The sequence below is a fragment of the Ciconia boyciana genome, chromosome 1, assembly GCF_034638445.1.
Source record: "Ciconia boyciana chromosome 1, ASM3463844v1, whole genome shotgun sequence".
NCBI lineage: Eukaryota > Metazoa > Chordata > Aves > Ciconiiformes > Ciconiidae > Ciconia > Ciconia boyciana.
In genome coordinates, this window is record NC_132934.1 from 114444211 (window position 1) to 114463426 (window position 19216).

A 19216-nucleotide genomic window follows, 5' to 3' on the forward strand; every position below is an offset into this window, starting at 1 on the left:
GTCCACCACCACCTGCTCTTTGTGGAGGGCTCAGAGTAACATTCCTTCACCCCTGCTTTGGCGCGAAGGTACATTTTTAAACCAGCTTCAATGCCTGGCTCCCATCACTCCTGTTGGTGGGCCAAGTTGCTCCTCCTCGTGCCTCTCCATATCCCCATCACTTGTCCTTACAGAAAAAAGCCACCACATTTGATCCTCAGCTGGACCATCTCGTCTGAGAAGATGGAGAAATGAAGTGCAGAAATGGGAAATTCAACAGGTTTTCTTGGGCTATTAATCCAAATACCATTTCCCCTTCCACTGCTACCGAGTGTAGCAATTAATGCCTATGATGTATGAGCTACGGTATTTTCACAGACATTAGCAGCAGGCAGGCAGCATATGCTACTAAATGATTCATCAAAAAATTAAAAGCTGTCTTTGCTTCATATATTAATCTTGTTGCTGAAAACTGATTAAAAGATGAGTTACTTTTTGCCACTGTGTAATTCAATTTTACTTGATACCACAAATAATTTGTACCTAGTACAGCATTAACAGTGAGCTTTGCTTTGTTTAAAGAACTTGCTCACTCTTCCCCCTCCAAAGATGCATTTTTGCCTTTGGCTTCATGAAAATGAATAAAATTAAAGAGGACAAGCCTTTGCCACAACCCAAGTTCGTAAGCGGTCTAAATTCTGTTTTCAGTTGCTTACAGTTTTCAAACCATCCTTCTTCAATAGTAAAATTTCTCACATCTCCTCTGTGCCCTAAACCAAAGATTAAAGTTGCCAGTAGTACCTTCCTTCTCTGAAACCTCAGATACGGCAAATTATTTGAGATAATCAGGAAATTATAATTCAATTTTCCTCATTCCAAGCTTGTTACACTTATTCCAGCCTCTCAATGAAAAAAAGAGTTGTTTTTAACAAAGCAGGAAGATCCTTCCCTGAAGGACAGTACTGCGGCAAAACTTTCTGATTTGCTTTTAAATTAATAGTTAAAGTGATATACTGAAAACTAATCAGTTAGACTAAACATCAGCACTGTGTTATTGTTTGTTGGAAAAGCACGGACTTCAGCACCCTAGGAAATACACAGTCTTCAAGTATGTGGACATTGATTTATAGTGGCTTTACACAAAGTACTTCCATAAACACTCATTTACCAAAATGGTGTAAGTAGAGCTAATTAGAATTTATGTGCAAACATTTTAGATACTTTTGATGATCAGTTTTTACAGAGGGAAATATAAAATATGGTTCTGAATGGCATTTTAAAATTTTTCATTACCATATAAATTGTTTTTTTCTGTTCCTTGAAGAAAACCAATTTCAAATCAAAGTGAAATTATAATTGCTTTATTTCAAAACCTCAACTGCATGCTTTTTTTTCCACATGGGACTAACACTTACTCTGTGAACACCAACATTTTCAATTGAGGAATCTGAAATAAAATTTTAACTTCTAATGGAGGAAAAAAAAATATTAAAGCTATATTTACATACTTCTATTGCTGTAAACATCAAGGTTACTCAGTATTTTCTTCAAGATTTGAATTTATTTACATGATGATGAGAACTAAGCTCATTTAAATGCTGGCACACTCAGTCCCAAGCATTAAACCACAAATTAAATTTGAAGAGATTTAAGAAAAAAAGGAGAAACAGGAGGAGTTAGACTATCAGCTCCAACCTGTCTTGGAAGCTGGGTCCTATGTTTAGTTTACATCTCTGCAAAAACAGTTTACCTTAATGCTACAGCAGAACTTGTAAATATTACAAGTTCTTTAATTTAGCCACAGTAATGGAAAAAATACTGTATTGATGACTCTTTCTACACTACCAGCCCTTCAAGTTTGATGTGGATATTGTCAAGTGCATACAAATAAATCATACTGGTGGTATGAACCAACTCACTAGCACTGCTATGTGTTTGCTTTGTCTGTGTTGCTGTCAGTTCAAACTCTGTATCATAACCACACGGGACCTGAACAAGTCTTAAACAAGGACCTAAAACACTTAGCTGCTTAAGTATATGGGATCACAAGATTATATTTTACCATTTATATTTCTGTAAAGAACAGAGTAATCGATTAATGCAAGAGAGGCCAAAGGAATAAACCTCTCAAATACGTATCATGAGACATATGCTCTACTTTAGCATGCACTAGTATATATAATATTACAACTGGAGTAAGTTTGGCTTCTGTGTCTTCAGGAACTGAGAGCTATAGTTTGAGGATATTAATACACATGTATCTATATTAGTCTCCATTTTTTAACTAGCTGAGAAAAATTAGACAAGAGCAAACACACTCTGTTTTTCTTTTATTTATACCGTTCATGTTCCAAAAAGGCACAATACTGTTTTGCTCAATGAATTAATCAAAAGGGAATATTTAAAGATAATTTCACTGAAACAAAACTTCCTCATTCTGAATATACGGTTAGAAGAGGCAGCCAAATTTTACTTTAAGTATTCAAAGACAAAAGCTAATTTCAGAAGAGGTTTCTGGAATTAGGAGAAGACAGCTGTGAAGCTGGCACATACACTAGGAATAAAGTTGGTGCACAAGCTACACAATTGCTAAAATACTTTCTACAGAGAAAGTTAAAAGAAAAAAGCAAAATGATTACTTCTAAATGCAATACTGAAGAACAGCTCTTCTAAAACTGTTAAATACCCTAAAACTGTAATTTCCATCCTGTGCAATTAAGATTGAATTCCTCTCTCTAATGTTTATTCTTAAGCTACTGGAGGGGGATATTTGGAATAAAAAAAAAAATTTAATTGTATACTTGGCTAGAATACAAAGCCTTACAATTCTGAAGTGGAACAAATACATGAAAATACATCTTCTATTTACTTGTGCACAACACAACTACATTTTGAACTACGGTGCCATATAGTTACTATTGATGGCCAGAACCCCAGCAAAAAGCCCAGCCTGATTTTAAATGTAGGTCAATAAAAATGTCATGAATTTACGTGTATTTTAGAAAAGGTATCATTTCCACATAACATCATGATTATACTAACATGGCAAAACAGTGAATATGAGGATTAGTCCAAAAGTGCATACCAGTCTTTTTACACAGCAAAACAAAATATTCAATTAATTATTCCTTCAATATAGTAAAATGGCATTTTCTCTAGCAAAACAGATTCTTGGGGGATTTCTTCTGGCAGGATATATTCCAAATGAAACCACTCTCCACCCTCCAACCTTACGTAAAACAACACTATTACTGTGTTTAGTATTTCAGTACTTTTGCCCTTGACCCAAAATAGTAATAATATATTGCTTCTGTCAACAAGATTACTAGATCATAAAAAAGATTTCTTCCAATTGCAACATATCTTGAAGTATTAAATTATGGTGGAATAGCTGTGTTTAATTATAATGGCTAATTAAAAGCTATCAGTTATTTTAATGCAAATCCATCAGGTTAATTTTATCAGCTCTTGTTCATAGGTTAGATTATCATTCTTAATTAAGATCTCCTAACAAAAAAACCCAGTAGAGTTATCATAATGTGTACTATTCGTACAGCAACCTATTGATGTTTCCTTAATATGGAATACAACCACACACTATCTCTTTCCAACTAAAGCATACTGCATAGTCTTGAAGCAAATGAAGAAGAAGGAACTATTACTTTAAAAGAAAGATAATAACCATTCAAAGAAGAAAGTAGGGCAAAGCTATGGAGGGTGAAAAAAAGCCCAATTAATCTAGCATACGCTACTAATATTATCTCAAAATTTACAGCTGATAGGTCTAGCAATCAGGGTTAACCTCCCTTGCCTTAGAATAGATGGTAGCTGTCACTGAATGGATTTAAAGTCTTTTAGACATAAAAATCTTCAGAAAAAAACCCCAATGCTAGATCAATAAAGCTAAGACCTACCACAGAAATATCAGGCTACTTTTCTCTTGCTAGGAAACCAGCATACAGTCTCTCGCTTGCAACTCCAGATTTGTAAACACAGTTAAAATGTCACATCAAGCAGCACTGCTTAAATTCTTTCCTAACTGTTTAAAGAAATCCCGCTGAATTAGAGAAAGCAAAACCAATTGCTAAAGGGCAACATTATACACTAGAGGAGGCAGGTCAAGCTTATGCTGCTTAATGCCCCGCATCTGCTGATAGGTATGCGAAGAAGCTGCCAAGTGTTTTCTGCCAGGCTGCTGCGCTGACCCTGCTGCTCTCCTTTAAATGAGACCTGACTGACTGCTACGTTGACAGGAAGCACTAAGCTGAAATTGCTTATTCTTTGTTGTACGCCAAGAGACACTGATTTTTCTTGTCACCTACTGTGCTGAAGAAGAGCAGAAACGAAATCACAAACAATTGCACGTGACAGGGGAGCAGCACTCCCGCTTGCTTCAGTCACACGCTGGAAGAATCACCTGGAGCCTGGATGCCTTCGGAGCAGCTCTGCAACACCTGAGATGCTGTGACGATGACAGCAGAAATCAAACCGCTCCCTTGCTTAAATCCTGGCCAGCACAGTCACCTGCCTTGCTCCATATAGAGACAAAAGTCAAGAGCCAAAGTTTTCCTGCAGGGCTTCCTAAACAAGCCCCACTTTCTTCAGCACAAATTCGGTGATAACATCTCCCATTGACCAAAGGTGAAAAACGTCAACCTGACATTAATCTCACTTTGGATCCCTGCAACCTCAGACCCACAATTGGCTGGATTTAACATCTGAACTCCAGCAAGAGCGTATCTGAAAGTTTAAACTGGGTTTGCTGCGCTACTCCATATGAACTGAAAGTAGAGATGGTCCTTCACAAAAGGCAGGAAAGTGAATACTGGCAAGTACCGCGCTAGGAAAAATTCATTCACATTTCTGAATAAAAGGTATAGCTTATAAAAATGTGGCTGCCGCAGAAACTGAATGAAAAGACTGTCCTCCTGCCAACGACCTCTCCCATTCTCTAGGCAAGACTAACTTCCTTTTCACTGGAAATAAGTTTGCAAGTAGTTCTGCTACTGCTATTTTGATCACGATTCATTAAAACAGGCATAGAAGTAAAGTTGCCTGACAAATTGATTCTACAACAGCTCAAGTGTCTTTAAAGTATAACATTACGTTTATGCTTTTCAATTATTTATGGTTGACGGCAATCATTCCATTGATTTGGGGGAGAAAGGGCTCAGTACCAGCCCACAATTAGATCCTAATTTATGGGTTTAGAACAGTTGCTCTTTGTTGATTTCACATACAAAAAGCAACTCTCAAATTGGACAAACCCACTCTCTGTGCTCTTTAATACTAATGACATAATATTAGCTACAGCTTCATAAAGCATACATAAAACTGGCTGTAAAGTGCCTGTGAAAAGCATCCTAGGACATGTTTTATGAACTGCACTTAGTAATGCTTGGGAAAAGTAGCCTGAGCAGAGCTCATGTCCATGAGAACGAAGCTCCGACACTTAACCTCATCTGGAAAGGCTTTCAAGGTATCTCCATAGGATAGACCACTTCTTAATATGTATATTGTCTACAAGGTACCTTGGCCTCTTTCATTTGCACTGTCAGCAGCAAACTTTTCTGTTTGCAACAGCAAGACAACAGGAGATGCTCACCACAGAAGTTCCTATGCTGGATCTGCTGGCCACATCAGGAGGAGAGGGGCCCTGTAGGAAGCTTTCTCTCAAGTGCAGCAAGAGAATTAAAAGCAAGGGCCAAAGCTTTAAGTTATTTGGATGCTTCTACATGTACAAAGAAGCGAGCATTTTGCATAGCGCAGCTCTGTCAGATATCAGTTACACACACTCAGGAACAGTCTCTGTACCCTCTGTGCCCCAGGATGGCTGGAGGTCAGAAAGCCTGAAGGGCTGAGCCAGAACTACACTGAAAACTTGTATTGGTAACAGATTGCACTCACCTCACTTGCAGCAACACATATTTTACTCATAGTCACCCAAGGTGGGAAATTTTAGATTTGGGAAAAACAGGACAATAGTGTTTCATTGTCAGCTAGCAAGTGTATACATTTCTAAAGGATTTTTAAAAGGTGGCTTCAATAGTTTGCCTCATTTCTTTTGTATTTTACATTCGTATTATTACACACTATTTTCCTGAAGGCTAAACATCTTAACCTCTTTGAAATGTCAGCCTCAGTAAAGAAACACGCTCTACCTAATTTGTCCTCATTTCCACTCATCCAAAATCCCATTAAAGTCAAGTGTTCTTTTTTTTTCTCTCTCTCAATATTCATTTACCAGCGAGAACAGGGCGTTTTATCCCCAGGTGGTGAAAGCTCACATATGGAAATATATTTAATTGGTTTAAAGATTTAAACATAATCTCCTCCCACCCCCTCCTCACTGAAATGGGTCTCCAATAACTGAGCAAAACACTCAATGCAGTTATACAAGACAGAAACGCACAAGACTGCATTGCCAGCCTTAGAAAGAAACATTTGCAAGTGATTTTAGCGAAGCATTAGCACTTTTGATTAGCGAGCTTATCTGCACGTAGACCAAACAGAAAAACCTAAATGAACTAACTCTGTTTTTTTCAAAGCACCCCCTGGGCACCCTTCTGTCTCTGGCGTGTGTGATGAATCGTAGCCGGCAGCCCTCTGCTCCGTACCTGCTCTTCCAAACATCAGCACCACAGTTCAAGAGAAAACGATGCTGCCACATGCAAAATGGGGGACTCCACTGGCACTTCAGTCCCAAGCATCCCCAGAGGCAGGGGGTGGGAAAGCAAGGGGAGAGGAAAGGAGCCAGGCCAGATGTTTTTTGCCTTGTTTCAAGACCGCCCCAATTGCTGCCATTTTTCCTCTGCCTCCTGCACGTCCCAACTCCTTTCTTTTCAGCTGTAGCTTTTAATCTCATTTTCTGCCATCATCTCCAGCACTTATTGGTAAAGATGTAAGCACTGTAGAAAAATCGGCATCTATCTTACCAAGATTTACACCATATGGAACTGTACTTATTAAAACAGAAATATAAGGATAATTCATTCAAATATGTATCGTAGGAGAAATGTGGTATTTAAAAATATTATGTTGCTATGTTGTCCATGGACTAGGGTAAAATTCAATGTTTAAAACGCAGTTATGTTACTAACTAGAAAATATCATGAAAAACAGATTTTAGAAATGAAGAGTTCTTTCTCACTCCATGTTTTCTTTTTTAGGCAATGCATTCCTATTCCCTCCCCCCCCAAATACAACTCATTAGTTAGGTTCACTTTTCTGCATAGTTATTTCTAAATTCACCTAATTTTAGTGAATTACTAGTTCATGGAGAAATATTGGAAACAGGTATCCAACAGAAATCACACAAAATTACTAATCACTGCTGTTAATATAAGAGACCAAACCAGCTAGTGCTACCTCCTGCTTTGAATTGACACTCCCTATCCTTCTGCAACACATGCACCTGATAACCCACACACATACTTTTCCTGTGTTATTTGCTACATATGGCAGTCAAATTTTATTTAATGTTACTTTAAAATAAAACCAACCTTTCTGCTTCCATCCACATTGTACACAACAACCACACTTCATAGACAGACACCTCCAAAGAATATTTGCCATGGGAAAGGGAAAGTGGAGGGGATTCAACGTGCAAATTACAGAAGCCAAAGCATAACAATGCTGCAACTTAGGATATTTTGCTGTTTGGAACATTTTTTGTCGTAAAGGGCAAATATGCAAAGCAGCAGGATCATTGTCCAGCCCCAAGCTAAATGCCCATGGATTTACCTCTGACCACCTCTTCCACAGACTCTGTAGTTGTGGTGGTAGTGGTTGCAATACTGGTAGTTCTTTCAGTTGCCTCCTCGTACTCTTCCTCTGTCTCTTCTTCAACTTCATCACCATCATCATCATCGTCATCAGCATCTTCATCTTCCACAACGGTTAGCTCCTCATCTTCCTCTGGTTGTTCTTCTACTACCTTATCATCGCTAAATGAAGAAAATTATAATTATGTGTCAGCAACAAAATGATTTCAAGATAACAAGAGACAACATTTTATTCAGAAACACTACAAGGACAAGAAGTTACCTGTTTCTCCATCTCCCTCCCCCCCTTTAAATAAAAAAGGAAGAACCAGGGACTCTGGAACGTCCCAATGAGTAAGAAATCAGAAATGCTAAAAAACCAAAAAAGTCAACATTAGCAATGCAGTGAGAAAACTAGCAAGATGCCAGACTGGAGGTCCTCCTTTTGCACAGGAATGGAAAAAGAATCACCATCAGCAATACCATATTTTGACAGCTAAATAACACTCCAAACATGCTTGCTCCACACTGCCATCAACAAATCAATTTTTATTTTGAAAGAAGCTCAAATTAGCTCAAAGTGCATTCAGTTCATATGGACATGGAAACGAGTGAGTTCCTCGAGACTTTCTCACCCAGGAGACACCTTACTCAGAGGCTCGCTGTAGACTAACTTGCATGCCGTTCAGAGGACTACAAAGTATTGAAATGACCTGGAATTGTCTACACTGACTGCTGAGTTTTTTGTTCTGTTGTTAAAGTAGTGTCATGAACAGAAAAGCCACTTCTACAGGAACTGTGCACAGAGCTGTCTGTTTTCACAAAGGACAGGATACAGACAGTTGACACATGATGCTGCAACTCATGTTTAGCCGACTGTTGATAGTTTTCATCTTTGAGGTTTTATCTCCTTTTGGCACCTTAAAGCAGACAGTGGCCATGACATTGCCTTTCAGGATCTAACACCCAGAGAAGGGGAGGACCCAGTTTTGGTCTTCTGTGTGACAGCACACTGACGGAGAGGTGAAAGCCACATGGTTTTGCTGATGAGACTGCCATCTCGGCCAACGGGTGCAGCCATTCAGCACAGCAAGTTCAGCTCAGATGCTCTGCACTACCAACACCGCTGTACAGCTGATCTGTAAGGCCTCCATAAGACCCATGGTACCGATGTGTATTGGGATGGCAATACAAGCACCCCTATGCTCACAAAGAAACCACAAACTATTGGGCTAAACATTGTTATCCATCATAGTGCTTTAAATTCATATAGCTGCCTAAAATCCTCAGGATTTAATCAGTCTTAGACAATAGGAGGGAATACTGCAGTTGATTATCAAATGCATTTGGTGGCTTAATATGTCAAGAATTTTCTGGGATCACTCTTAATTCTGAATGATACACAGGCAATAGGCCAAAAAAATGTACACTCAGCTACTGCTGCTGTTGCTTTTGAAAGGCTTCCTAAGTCAGTGCCCAGCTGTGGCAAGGTCTCAGGTTTGTTAATCTGATCTTCTACTTGAAATTCACTACTAATGAGTAAATGATCTTTAAATATTCAAACATGCAGTGACTTTTTGTCACCTTCATACACAAGTGGTTTTGCACCTTTTTCATGGCTTCGCACGTGCTTGAACAGCCTTTTATGTGAAGTTAGCAGCTTCTCTCCTTCACCTCATTTCAGACACCAAGTCTGCAATATTTCATTTTATAATAGGATGCCTACTACAATTTTGAAAGTGAACTCAGAGCAAAAAGGAGGACAGTATGATCTTTCTTCATAGGGTGTTAAGAAGTTAAAAAATTTATTGATAAAAATCTTGTATGCCACAAGCCTGACTCTACTAGGAGAAAGTTAAGTCTCTATACAAACAAGAATGAATCTCCTGCTCTTTTCTCCCCAGAATATTTGGCCTCCAGAAACACAAGGGAGACAAAGTAATAATGAAACTTTCAAGTCCAGGTAGGTTATACAAATGGATGTGGTAACAGCTAACTTGCAGAGGAGTCTGAATAAGGGATGACCTGTTTCCCTTATTCAGGCTCCTGAATAAGGGAGAAAGACTGAAAAAGGGGCACAAAACCACTGGGTTCTTGTCTTAATTTCAAAGAACTGACTTAGAAATGTCATCATCTCCACTGTGTGGTTTTTCCCCTGCCCTTCTAATTTCAGTATGTCCAAAATTTTCTACTTTGTTTCTAGTAAATCCTTTCTGAACAATAGATTTCTTGTTTTTATTTTTCTTACCAAGCATTTCACCTTTTTATGAGCATGAAATAAATGCTATAAGTACACCATTACCTTTCAACTGCAAGACTGAGGTGGTTTTATAACTACAGTATCTGTTTCTGATCTCCAGGTTAAGGGGCTTCTCGTCTTGGCTAGCTACAGACATTTAAACTAGGCATGATGAGTATAAGACATGCAGATTTTGATCAAGAGCATCAGACACCATATGCCTTTCAACATTAAAGACAGCTGCTCTCTGTCTTTCTCTCACCTAAGCTACAAACACAGCATGCTTTAAAAAAAAGTGCAATTACTTTTCCTCTTCCTTTCACATGAATGATCACTCTCAGATATTGGCAAGCTCATAAAGTTAAAAAAGGACAACAAAAACAACCTAATGAAACAAACTAAGGAAAGTCAATTAGTCACATGGAAAGCCATTTCAAAAATAATTTGTATGCGTGCACCCAATATCCATCTGTTTTTAGCTACACAAAAGCAATCAACTCAGCTATGTCAGTCCACAGCATTTTGCTGGGAAATTCTCAGCATCAAGGCCAAGCTTCTCCCCCCCCCCTTTCTTTTTTGTTTTCTTTTTTAGGGGGTGTGATGGTGAAGGAGGCAGGATGAAAGAAGACAATTCTCTGTGTGTATTGGTTGGCTATGCCCATGATTACAGTGCACCCTTGTTTCCTCTCCAGTAACCTACCAGAAGTAAATGCTTAAGGGTAGCCGCTACCTGCATCCCCTTTATGGCCTGCTGAAAAACCAGACATCCGAGAAGGTAAAAAAAAGCCAGAAGTGATGGAAGACTACAACAGTTTATGGGGCCAGGCTCCTGAAAATATTCTAAAAAGCTTGCACAAAAATGTACTGGAATATTCCTTCTACTATTTTGATCACTCCTAGAAAAATCCTATTTCTGCTTGCAACATCTTCTGCAAGACTCAATCACAAGAGTAGTATTTCACAGGATTATATTTTATTGTAAGTTTCAAGAAAAAGGAACAATGAAAATAGACGTGGTTTTGCCTTAGATTTAGATACCTAAATGGAAGTGAGAACCTTGCTATATACTTACAGAATTAAGATGCCTGAAATTGAGCTTTAGAAGGTCATTTCCCTACTTATCAGGTTTTAAAAACTCTCATTTTACGGAAGTGTGAAGCTACACTCAGGTTCTAAAGAAGCACTCCAGGCTTTCTCTAAAAGTAATTATTTTCCCAGCTGTCTACTTTATTTTATTTTTATTTATACAAAGATGAGTTAGTCTACTCCCCTATTAGTACTGTCTTCCAAAGAGAAGAGGATTGGGGAGATGAAGTGCTTTATACTCTCTTAACAAGTTTCTTCTTGAATGAAGTGCAAATACTAGAAACTAACTGGACTGGCATTATTCTGGTGGTTTAGTCATGCTCATACTGCACAGTATCACAGACCAAACAGCACGAATCCCCAACAGGCAGGGACGTACCCTAGCAAGGCCTAACAGTAACAGCAGCAACAGTTTCACATTAGATATCAAGGCTACCCACTAAGTCACACACTCTTAAGAGTCAAACACAGTAACCACGCTCGGCAGTGCAAACAGAAGATGATCACACCTTCTCGGAGGCCCCGGTTATGAAAGATGTGAGAAAAGCAACAATACTGTGCAGCCCCTCAGCAGCATTCCGCAGGAGCCAGGGGAAGGAGATCCCCCAGTATTTTTCAGCAATCAGACTTAAAGCCTCCTGCTTGAAGATACACATTTAATATAAACAATGCTATATCTTGATGTGCTTCTGTTGCAAACAAAGACAGTGGGTGGACTTCACACGGTCTTAGTATTAGAAAAGGTACTACACCTTGTAAGAAACATGAAAAACTATGCTTGGTTTTGTTTCCTTGGATTTAACCACTGTTACTATCCTGGCTTTTCTTCAAAGAGCATGCATGCGAGAAGGACAATACAGAACAACAGAGAAGGGAATGAACTTATACTTCAACATTTGGAATAAAGCATCAACTTTTCAGGCAGAGACAAAACCCTCCCTCCTGCACAGCGTGTAGAGCCGTTTCTCCCTGTCATGCTAAATGCTCTGGTACCATTCACATTTCTCAGTTAGCACCACCACGGTGCTGTTTCCCAGACAGCATGTCTTTGCACACCTTTCATCACAGTAATCACTTTAAATCCACCATTTTCAAGCAAAGGTTTACTACCAAATTAATGTGGATACTGGTATTGTTCTCAGAAGTCTTGGAGTTTCATTTAGTAATAATACCAGGTGTGCTTACTTCCTGGTATTATTATTACATTTTACCTTCTTTGGTAAACAAGTATGACTCAGTCTTGTTTCTCCTGGAACCACAATACCTTGACAGCTTTTTCTCTATATTCCCTTGATACCGTCCCAGCCAGGGTTTTATTAGCACCACAGACTGCAGTGTGTCGTTTACAAGAAATTGTTGATATTTTACCTTAGCTTAGTGGTGCTGGTGACAGGATTTTTCAAAGGCTGCTCAAAAAAAATTACTTGATACACTGGTAAGTTCACATATTTGTAAAGCCACATTATCATCATCGGAATTTAACAGTTCAGCAGTAAACAACGGAGGTAAACTGTTAGGCTTGAATGCAGCCACGAAAATACTTGCAACCCCCCCAACATTAGTATATCTCAATCTCCTGTCAGTGGAAACTTTTGGCAAGGAGGGCCGGCACTTTTCTTTCAAGGTAGACACAGAGGTCATCACGGCTTTGAACCTTCCACTTCAACCTCCTCACATATGGGGTATTAAAATCCATTCTCCCTATCATGGAAATTATGCTTTTCTTGAGCATCCAAGTAGCACACTGGGTCATTAATACAAATCATCCACACTCCTGTATGTGGTGAAATGGGGTATTTGAAGTTTGGTGGTTTCAGCTCTATTTCCGATGCCGCAGACACACTGGGGTTTCAGGCAGCCTTAAGAGGTAATCCGTTCCACTGAGTCCACTAGAAACATATGGATGACTCCAATGGACATATTTCTGGTTTTAAAACACATGCCACTGTACAGCTCCTGCTAGTATGCACCCAAGCACATCATTACAGACAATGTTTAAACCATGGATCTGTAATGTGTATCTAATAACTTCCTCTTCTCAGGCCATCACTGCAGTAAGAGCCGGCACCAATGTATTATTTATTCACTTCAGTCAGAAGCATGCACCGTCCTGTTACTTTGTGAAGATAAAACTAAAGGAAAGGCAAAGGAAAGTGAAGGAAAGTGAACTATGCTACCTCTTGCTGTTCAAGAAATAAGAAAACATTAGTAAATAAAAGTTTTACTTCCGTATTCCAGTAACCTGCAACATGGACAGAGGCAGAACACAGATGACAAGAACGGTGAGTTTTCTTTCTAACAGTGTTTCAGAACTCATGGAGCTGCAGCATAAGCTATGTTTTAAGAAGAGGTTTCTGTCTGCAACTATTAACTTCAAACAAAAACATGGCAAAGCCTTCAATTTAGGGTAACAAATAACTACGGACTAATCACTAGTTTTGGGAAGTGGCTCATGTTTGTCTGCAATAAACGCTCATCCGTTTGCATGTATTTAAACCATGATTTTGCCAAGTAACTTGAACAAAAACACATACTCCGTCAGTGAGTGAAAAAGAATGAAAAGGTGTTCAAGACAGATGTTTTGATATCTGGAAAGATTAGCATTCACTACCCTTTGCAACTATATTTTATTGCAAATAGATTCCATCTGGACTATGTTTTTTACCAGCCACCAAGCCTGAGCAAATAGCTGGGGGAAAGCTAATTCCAGGAGAGGAACCAAATCAGCAGCAGCAGCAAGCCGCCGTCTGCCTACAGAAAGCAAGGCCATATATGTTGGCTCTAGACAGCTGTGGGAATTAACATAGGAGAAGCAATTGCTGCATGTAACCTGCAGTCTGTACTCTTTCAGCCTAACAGGCCAAGCTGATGGTAATTTATGCATCCATAACCTTTAGTACTGCAGGTGCCATCATCCCAGTTTCCAGCATCTTGTGCTTCAGGTTCCCAAAAGCATGAAAACCCCAACCCCTCTATAGCCTCTACAGCTCCCCCAGATGAACTCCAGGAAACATGTGATGGGACTGGAATGTCAAGTATTCAGACTGGGTCTAGCCTTGCTTCCAGCAGAAGATTAACAATGAGCACAGATACATATTTATCCCCGTGTACAGGAAAGCTCCAGAGCACAAAGTCCTTTAAGTGTGGGAGTGGAAATGGACAGACCCAGCTGTGAACCTCTACATGCCTTAAGAGTTAATGCCTTAAAAGAAAAGGCAAAACAGAAACACAAAGCAAATTACAAAAGTAGGACACATGCTTGGAGCCCAAACAAGAAGATGAGTGCATTTGAGATGGCCTAATTACCACGCTTTTGGTTAAATGCAAATCAGAAAGCTAACAGGCAAGGAACCAAATTCTCCCTCAACAAACTTGCACATCAGAAGCCTGGGTATTTTCCACCTAACATTTTTCCAAATCTTGCATGCTAGAAGAAGTTCTTCTGACCGATGGACGAGATTTCTCAGGAACCAGGCTGGATCCCACCACTGCACTCCTCTGAATGGTGTTGCTAATTAAACATATGAGTCAGCACAGGAACTACTTAAAGCTAAAAATTAAGCCAACAGTGCACTTTGGCACATGAGCACTCACTTCACTGTACCTTCTGTTATTTAACTTTAGCTTTGGTACACTAGCTGACTTCAAAGCTAAGTTGAGTATACTAACTCTGTGAAACTCAGTATCTAGGTAGTAAATTTCAACAAGAACTACCAAAGTAATTTTACATGGGGAAGAACAAAGGAAGTCAAAGCCAAGTGTGAAACGAAGATTTCAGCACTCACCTTTAAAGTCTAGGAGTAAGGAGTTATACCAAAAAGGTCTATTTTCCTGAAGTATGGTGGAGGTGGGAACAGACAGCAGGGCAAGAATTAAACTGCACTGCAGCTGTGAGACTGCACTGCAGTCTGTGATACAGAGCCAGGAAAGAAAAGGGTTATGCCAGACTTCCAGTCTATGTAACTGATCTTTTAAATGGCTGATTGGCATCAAAGTCCAGAAAATGACAGTGATTTACAGAACTGAAAGTCTGACCCACAAGGTACCTCAGCAATAATGTTTCTGGTCTGTCTGTTAAGTGACCACAAAAGCCCAAACTGCTTAAAAACGGCCTTGGTTATTTTCATTAGGGTTGAATTATACTAGGTTAGTAAATCGGGTATCTCACAACAAGAACCACCAATGTGATATTTGGACACATATAAACACCTATGAAGAGACAGTTATAACTTTTAACAACTCAGATGGGCACTTTCCACTGCACAGCAAGTCAGGGTGAGCAATTCATATTGCCTACCATTTTTCAGACATTCATTTTGTCACTTCTAATTATTTTCCTTTTTGTTTTCCTTTACTGAAGAGGTTGCAATTATGTTTATTTTCACATTTCCTAATAGAAAAAAAAAAGAAATAAGCTATTTCAAGAGGTGACATATAGGCTGCTTTTGAGTTCTTAGACCTTATCAAACAACTGAATTATGTGCTTCAGACTGTCTCTCTCCTTTTACTGTATTTTTTTAAACATTTTATACAAAGACGATACCAAAAATGTGCCTGGTTTCATTAAGTTTGATAGAAAACAAGAAGAGTTGCACTACAAATCTTTTAATCTAATTTTTAAATAGAACATTTATAAAAAATAAAACACACATTCCTTGCGCTACTGCCTCTGACAGATACATTTATCTTTTTCCCCATAATTAAACAAGACGGTATACTTGATACTGTTAGAAATTTCTTTCCACAGCTGACCTGCTTAAAAAGATGGGTGTACAAGGTAGCACGTAACATTTGATCTTGTGCATTTGCAGAAGGTACCTGTTGACTGATATGCAAGAATACGTTTTCAAAACTCACCTAGTTTTCGCTCTGAAACAAAACCTTTGCTGGTGTTACTGTTCTGACAGTTTCCTTTGGAAGATGGAGGATTCAGCAAGAATTATGCCATTTTTAGAGAAGGACACAGTAATAATATATTTAACCCATATTCTTTCTCACTTTGTTTTTGCTAAAGAGAAACTTAAAAACTAGAAAAGTAAACACATCTGCAAACACACAAAATCAGGCTCTGTGAGCCTGATGACACTGAATAAATATTAAATTCAAAACCCTGACATCAAAAATGCATTAAAACTGAATGTGCTGGAAGAGGGCAGAGTGAAGGTCACCTGCGGAGCCTTATTTCAGCCAGCCCGAGAATCAGCAGAAAAATCTGGATCTGTTACAACACGTTTGTTTCCACAAAACTTCTGCCGTACTCAGAATGGACTATTCAGTGTCTCTTTGTCCAACTGCTATCCTACAGCTTATCTGAGGCAGACACTGTGAACTCTGTAACCAAATACTTGCCCTGTTTGTGGAATTCATCATCTTGGTACACTCACACAATGACGACATGGTAAAACTGGAAGAATAACTTTGTTTTACAATTGGGAAAGCAAACGAAAAATACCAGAAGCATTTAATAACTCTGGATGTTCAATTTAAGACACTGAATAACATTTTTCAGAGAATGTGCCATCTTAAACTTTTTAAATACAGCTGCCACCACCAGCAGCTGCAAGAGGCAAGGACTTCTCCAGAGCAGATTATCTCCACCCATGCAGCCAGAAGAAAAAGCGGCACCTTTTGTACCAAGCTTTTTATGGTGGCCACGGCATGCCAAGCCTAGTAGAAGACTTTCATGGCAGAAGCAAGCACAGATCCAGTTCTTCAGGTCAACATTTTACTGTTTTAACCTCCTCTTCTTCGCTCAGGTCACAATTTGAGTGTTATTTTTTCCTCAGCAGTGATCAAAATAGAGAGCCCATGTGAAGAAATGGGTTGTCATCATGTAACGAAAGCCAAAACATTTGCATTCAAGATCAGAAACCTTTTCTGTCAGGAAAAAACACCCCTTATATGTTTTTGCTGTTTCATCCATGTATTTCATCCAAAGTGTGTAGCCTTTGTTACAAGGCAAAGGAAAAAAAAGTACTTACTACAGAAAATACTTTACTACACTGTGCTGTTAATAGCACAGCCTCACAAGAGGTGGAATTCTTAAATTTCCACAAACACCCCAACGCTGAGCTCTTATTTCTAGTACAGACCACAAATATCACTGAAAGGTAAAATAGAGCAGGAACTGCTGGACAACTTTATGGAAGGATATCCAGCTATGCATTTACCAGCACACAGTCATGCTGGTGCGACACTACGTGTTGAAAAACCCAGCTGTAAATTTCTCACTTCCTATTTTTTTCATGCATTATAAATAGTACAGCGCTTGAAATGGGGTGGTATATATCACAATGTCCCAAGAACTTCTCAGAACATCTCACAGACATATCAGAAGGATTTCTTGAGTTGATTACTACATGAACATATATAGGGCACCTTTCTCACCCACATTTCAGTCATCACAAGTCATTACAAGTGACAACTTGAAATTTTTGCTTATTAAATTTTTGCCATTACTTCAGGAAAACACAGCAGCTGATGGCTCTGTTTTGTGAGGTCAAAAAATCGTAATCCTCTGCAAGTCAACGTTCTACTAAATGTGCAAGTTTGATGCCATTAGCCTCCTGAAACAAGCTCAACATTCACTTAAGTCATATAGGTAGCCTGCACAGCTAGCAAACTGCTTTCATCAGGGGTCATGAAAGCCTGGCTATCTTCTACTCATCACTTCCTCAATTAGATTAATTCTCTCCACCCATAGCCTCATCCATCACTTCACTTAATGCTTTACACTCAAATGGTGATTGGATTTGCTAGCTCAGCATCACTGTAATTACCTCTCAAAGCAATGCACTGTTTCATCAATTCCATTCTAACTGTACTTGTCCTAAGAAGAAATCCAACACTTACCAGTCTTTCTAGAGTCCTTAATGCTCTGGTGTTTCTATGCTTTTTGAATTTTATTTTAACAACCTCCACGTTAAAAAGGAAAAAAAATGTTACTAAAAATGTATCATGAACTACCCAAATATTAACAGCCAACATGAGAGACAAACCCAGTTAATGTAAGAACGGGAGACACAGAATATGCTAATAGCATATAAAATATGCAAATAGGACAAAATACTTAGAGTTATTCAACATAAGCAGTAACATTATGCCTACAATTTTGTGATGCCTTAGTTTAATTTATAAAGAAAAGCAATTAGGTTTTATCATTAAAATACTTATAAAAACACAGAAGTTCTTAGATAAGCTGTACCATTAACAAAGTTTTAGAAGAGGTAAAAAGCTTATTTTTCTATTTCAGCTGCTAACAGTTCTGCTACAAAAAATCAAAAAGATATGAACTTCTGACCAATTAGTTGAAATATTATCTTGCAAAAATCAGAACACCTTCCACACTACCTCCCCAAATTAATTCAGTTTCTCTAAAATACTGATTTAGTGATGGACAATTCATGTAGTGCAAAATTCACCTATTTCAATAACTGGCATTAACCTATACTGACGGCAAACTTCAGAGGAGGGGAAAAAAGCAAGAAAAACTAAGCAAGTTCGTAATTCCTAGTGTTCATTTTAGGGCACTTACACCCAATTTGGAACAATTTGTATCAGGACAGCTGATGAGAACGCTGCCTCTGGCTGCATCCCTCCCTGCTCTTATCTCACGGACGACTGAGCTCCCCACCAAGCAGACCGAACCACTGCAATAGGCATACCACTGCTGGCACAAGGTTCAGTTTTCCTTAAATTTCAGGGATATGAACAGCCTACAGCTCAGTCTGCACAGTGTGGAAAAAGGGAAATCTCTTTATCCATCCAAATGCAAGTAATTTCCTGTTTCTAAGTCAGAATCGGCAGTACATACCCTTCATCCAGCTTCATGCCTGGTTCAGCTTTGCTGGCTCAAGTGCTTGGGGAGTAGGGGGTGGATTTTTTTTTTTAATGTTTTGGTTTTTTAAAGAATCATTTAGGAGATTCCCACTGGAGCACTTCTCCCTGAAATTTTAGAAACTGACTTTCCAATCTAATGAAAAAGCTTACATCAAGGAGAACTTGTTGTTTGTTTTAACATGAGTGACAAGATGGCTTGAAAACAGATGAACACTCAGAGACAAAAAGTTAATTTTCTTTTTCCTCCAGTGAGCGTGTTTCCAATGAAGAATTTAGCCTCGGCACCTTCCTTTTTCTTGATCAATAACAC

General features: G+C 38.8%; 1 protein-coding gene across 4 annotated transcripts in view; it reads right to left on the reverse strand.

Annotated features, from left to right (window-relative positions):
- Nucleotides 1-19216, reverse strand: part of APP (amyloid beta precursor protein) — a 229439-nt gene that overhangs the window by 89793 nt on the left and 120430 nt on the right. For all 4 annotated transcript variants that reach the window (XM_072844722.1, XM_072844715.1, XM_072844706.1 and 1 more), the window contains exon 6: nt 7723-7925. In XM_072844722.1, the coding sequence (XP_072700823.1) occupies nt 7723-7925 (203 nt within the window). The remainder of the gene's footprint in view (nt 1-7722; nt 7926-19216) is intronic.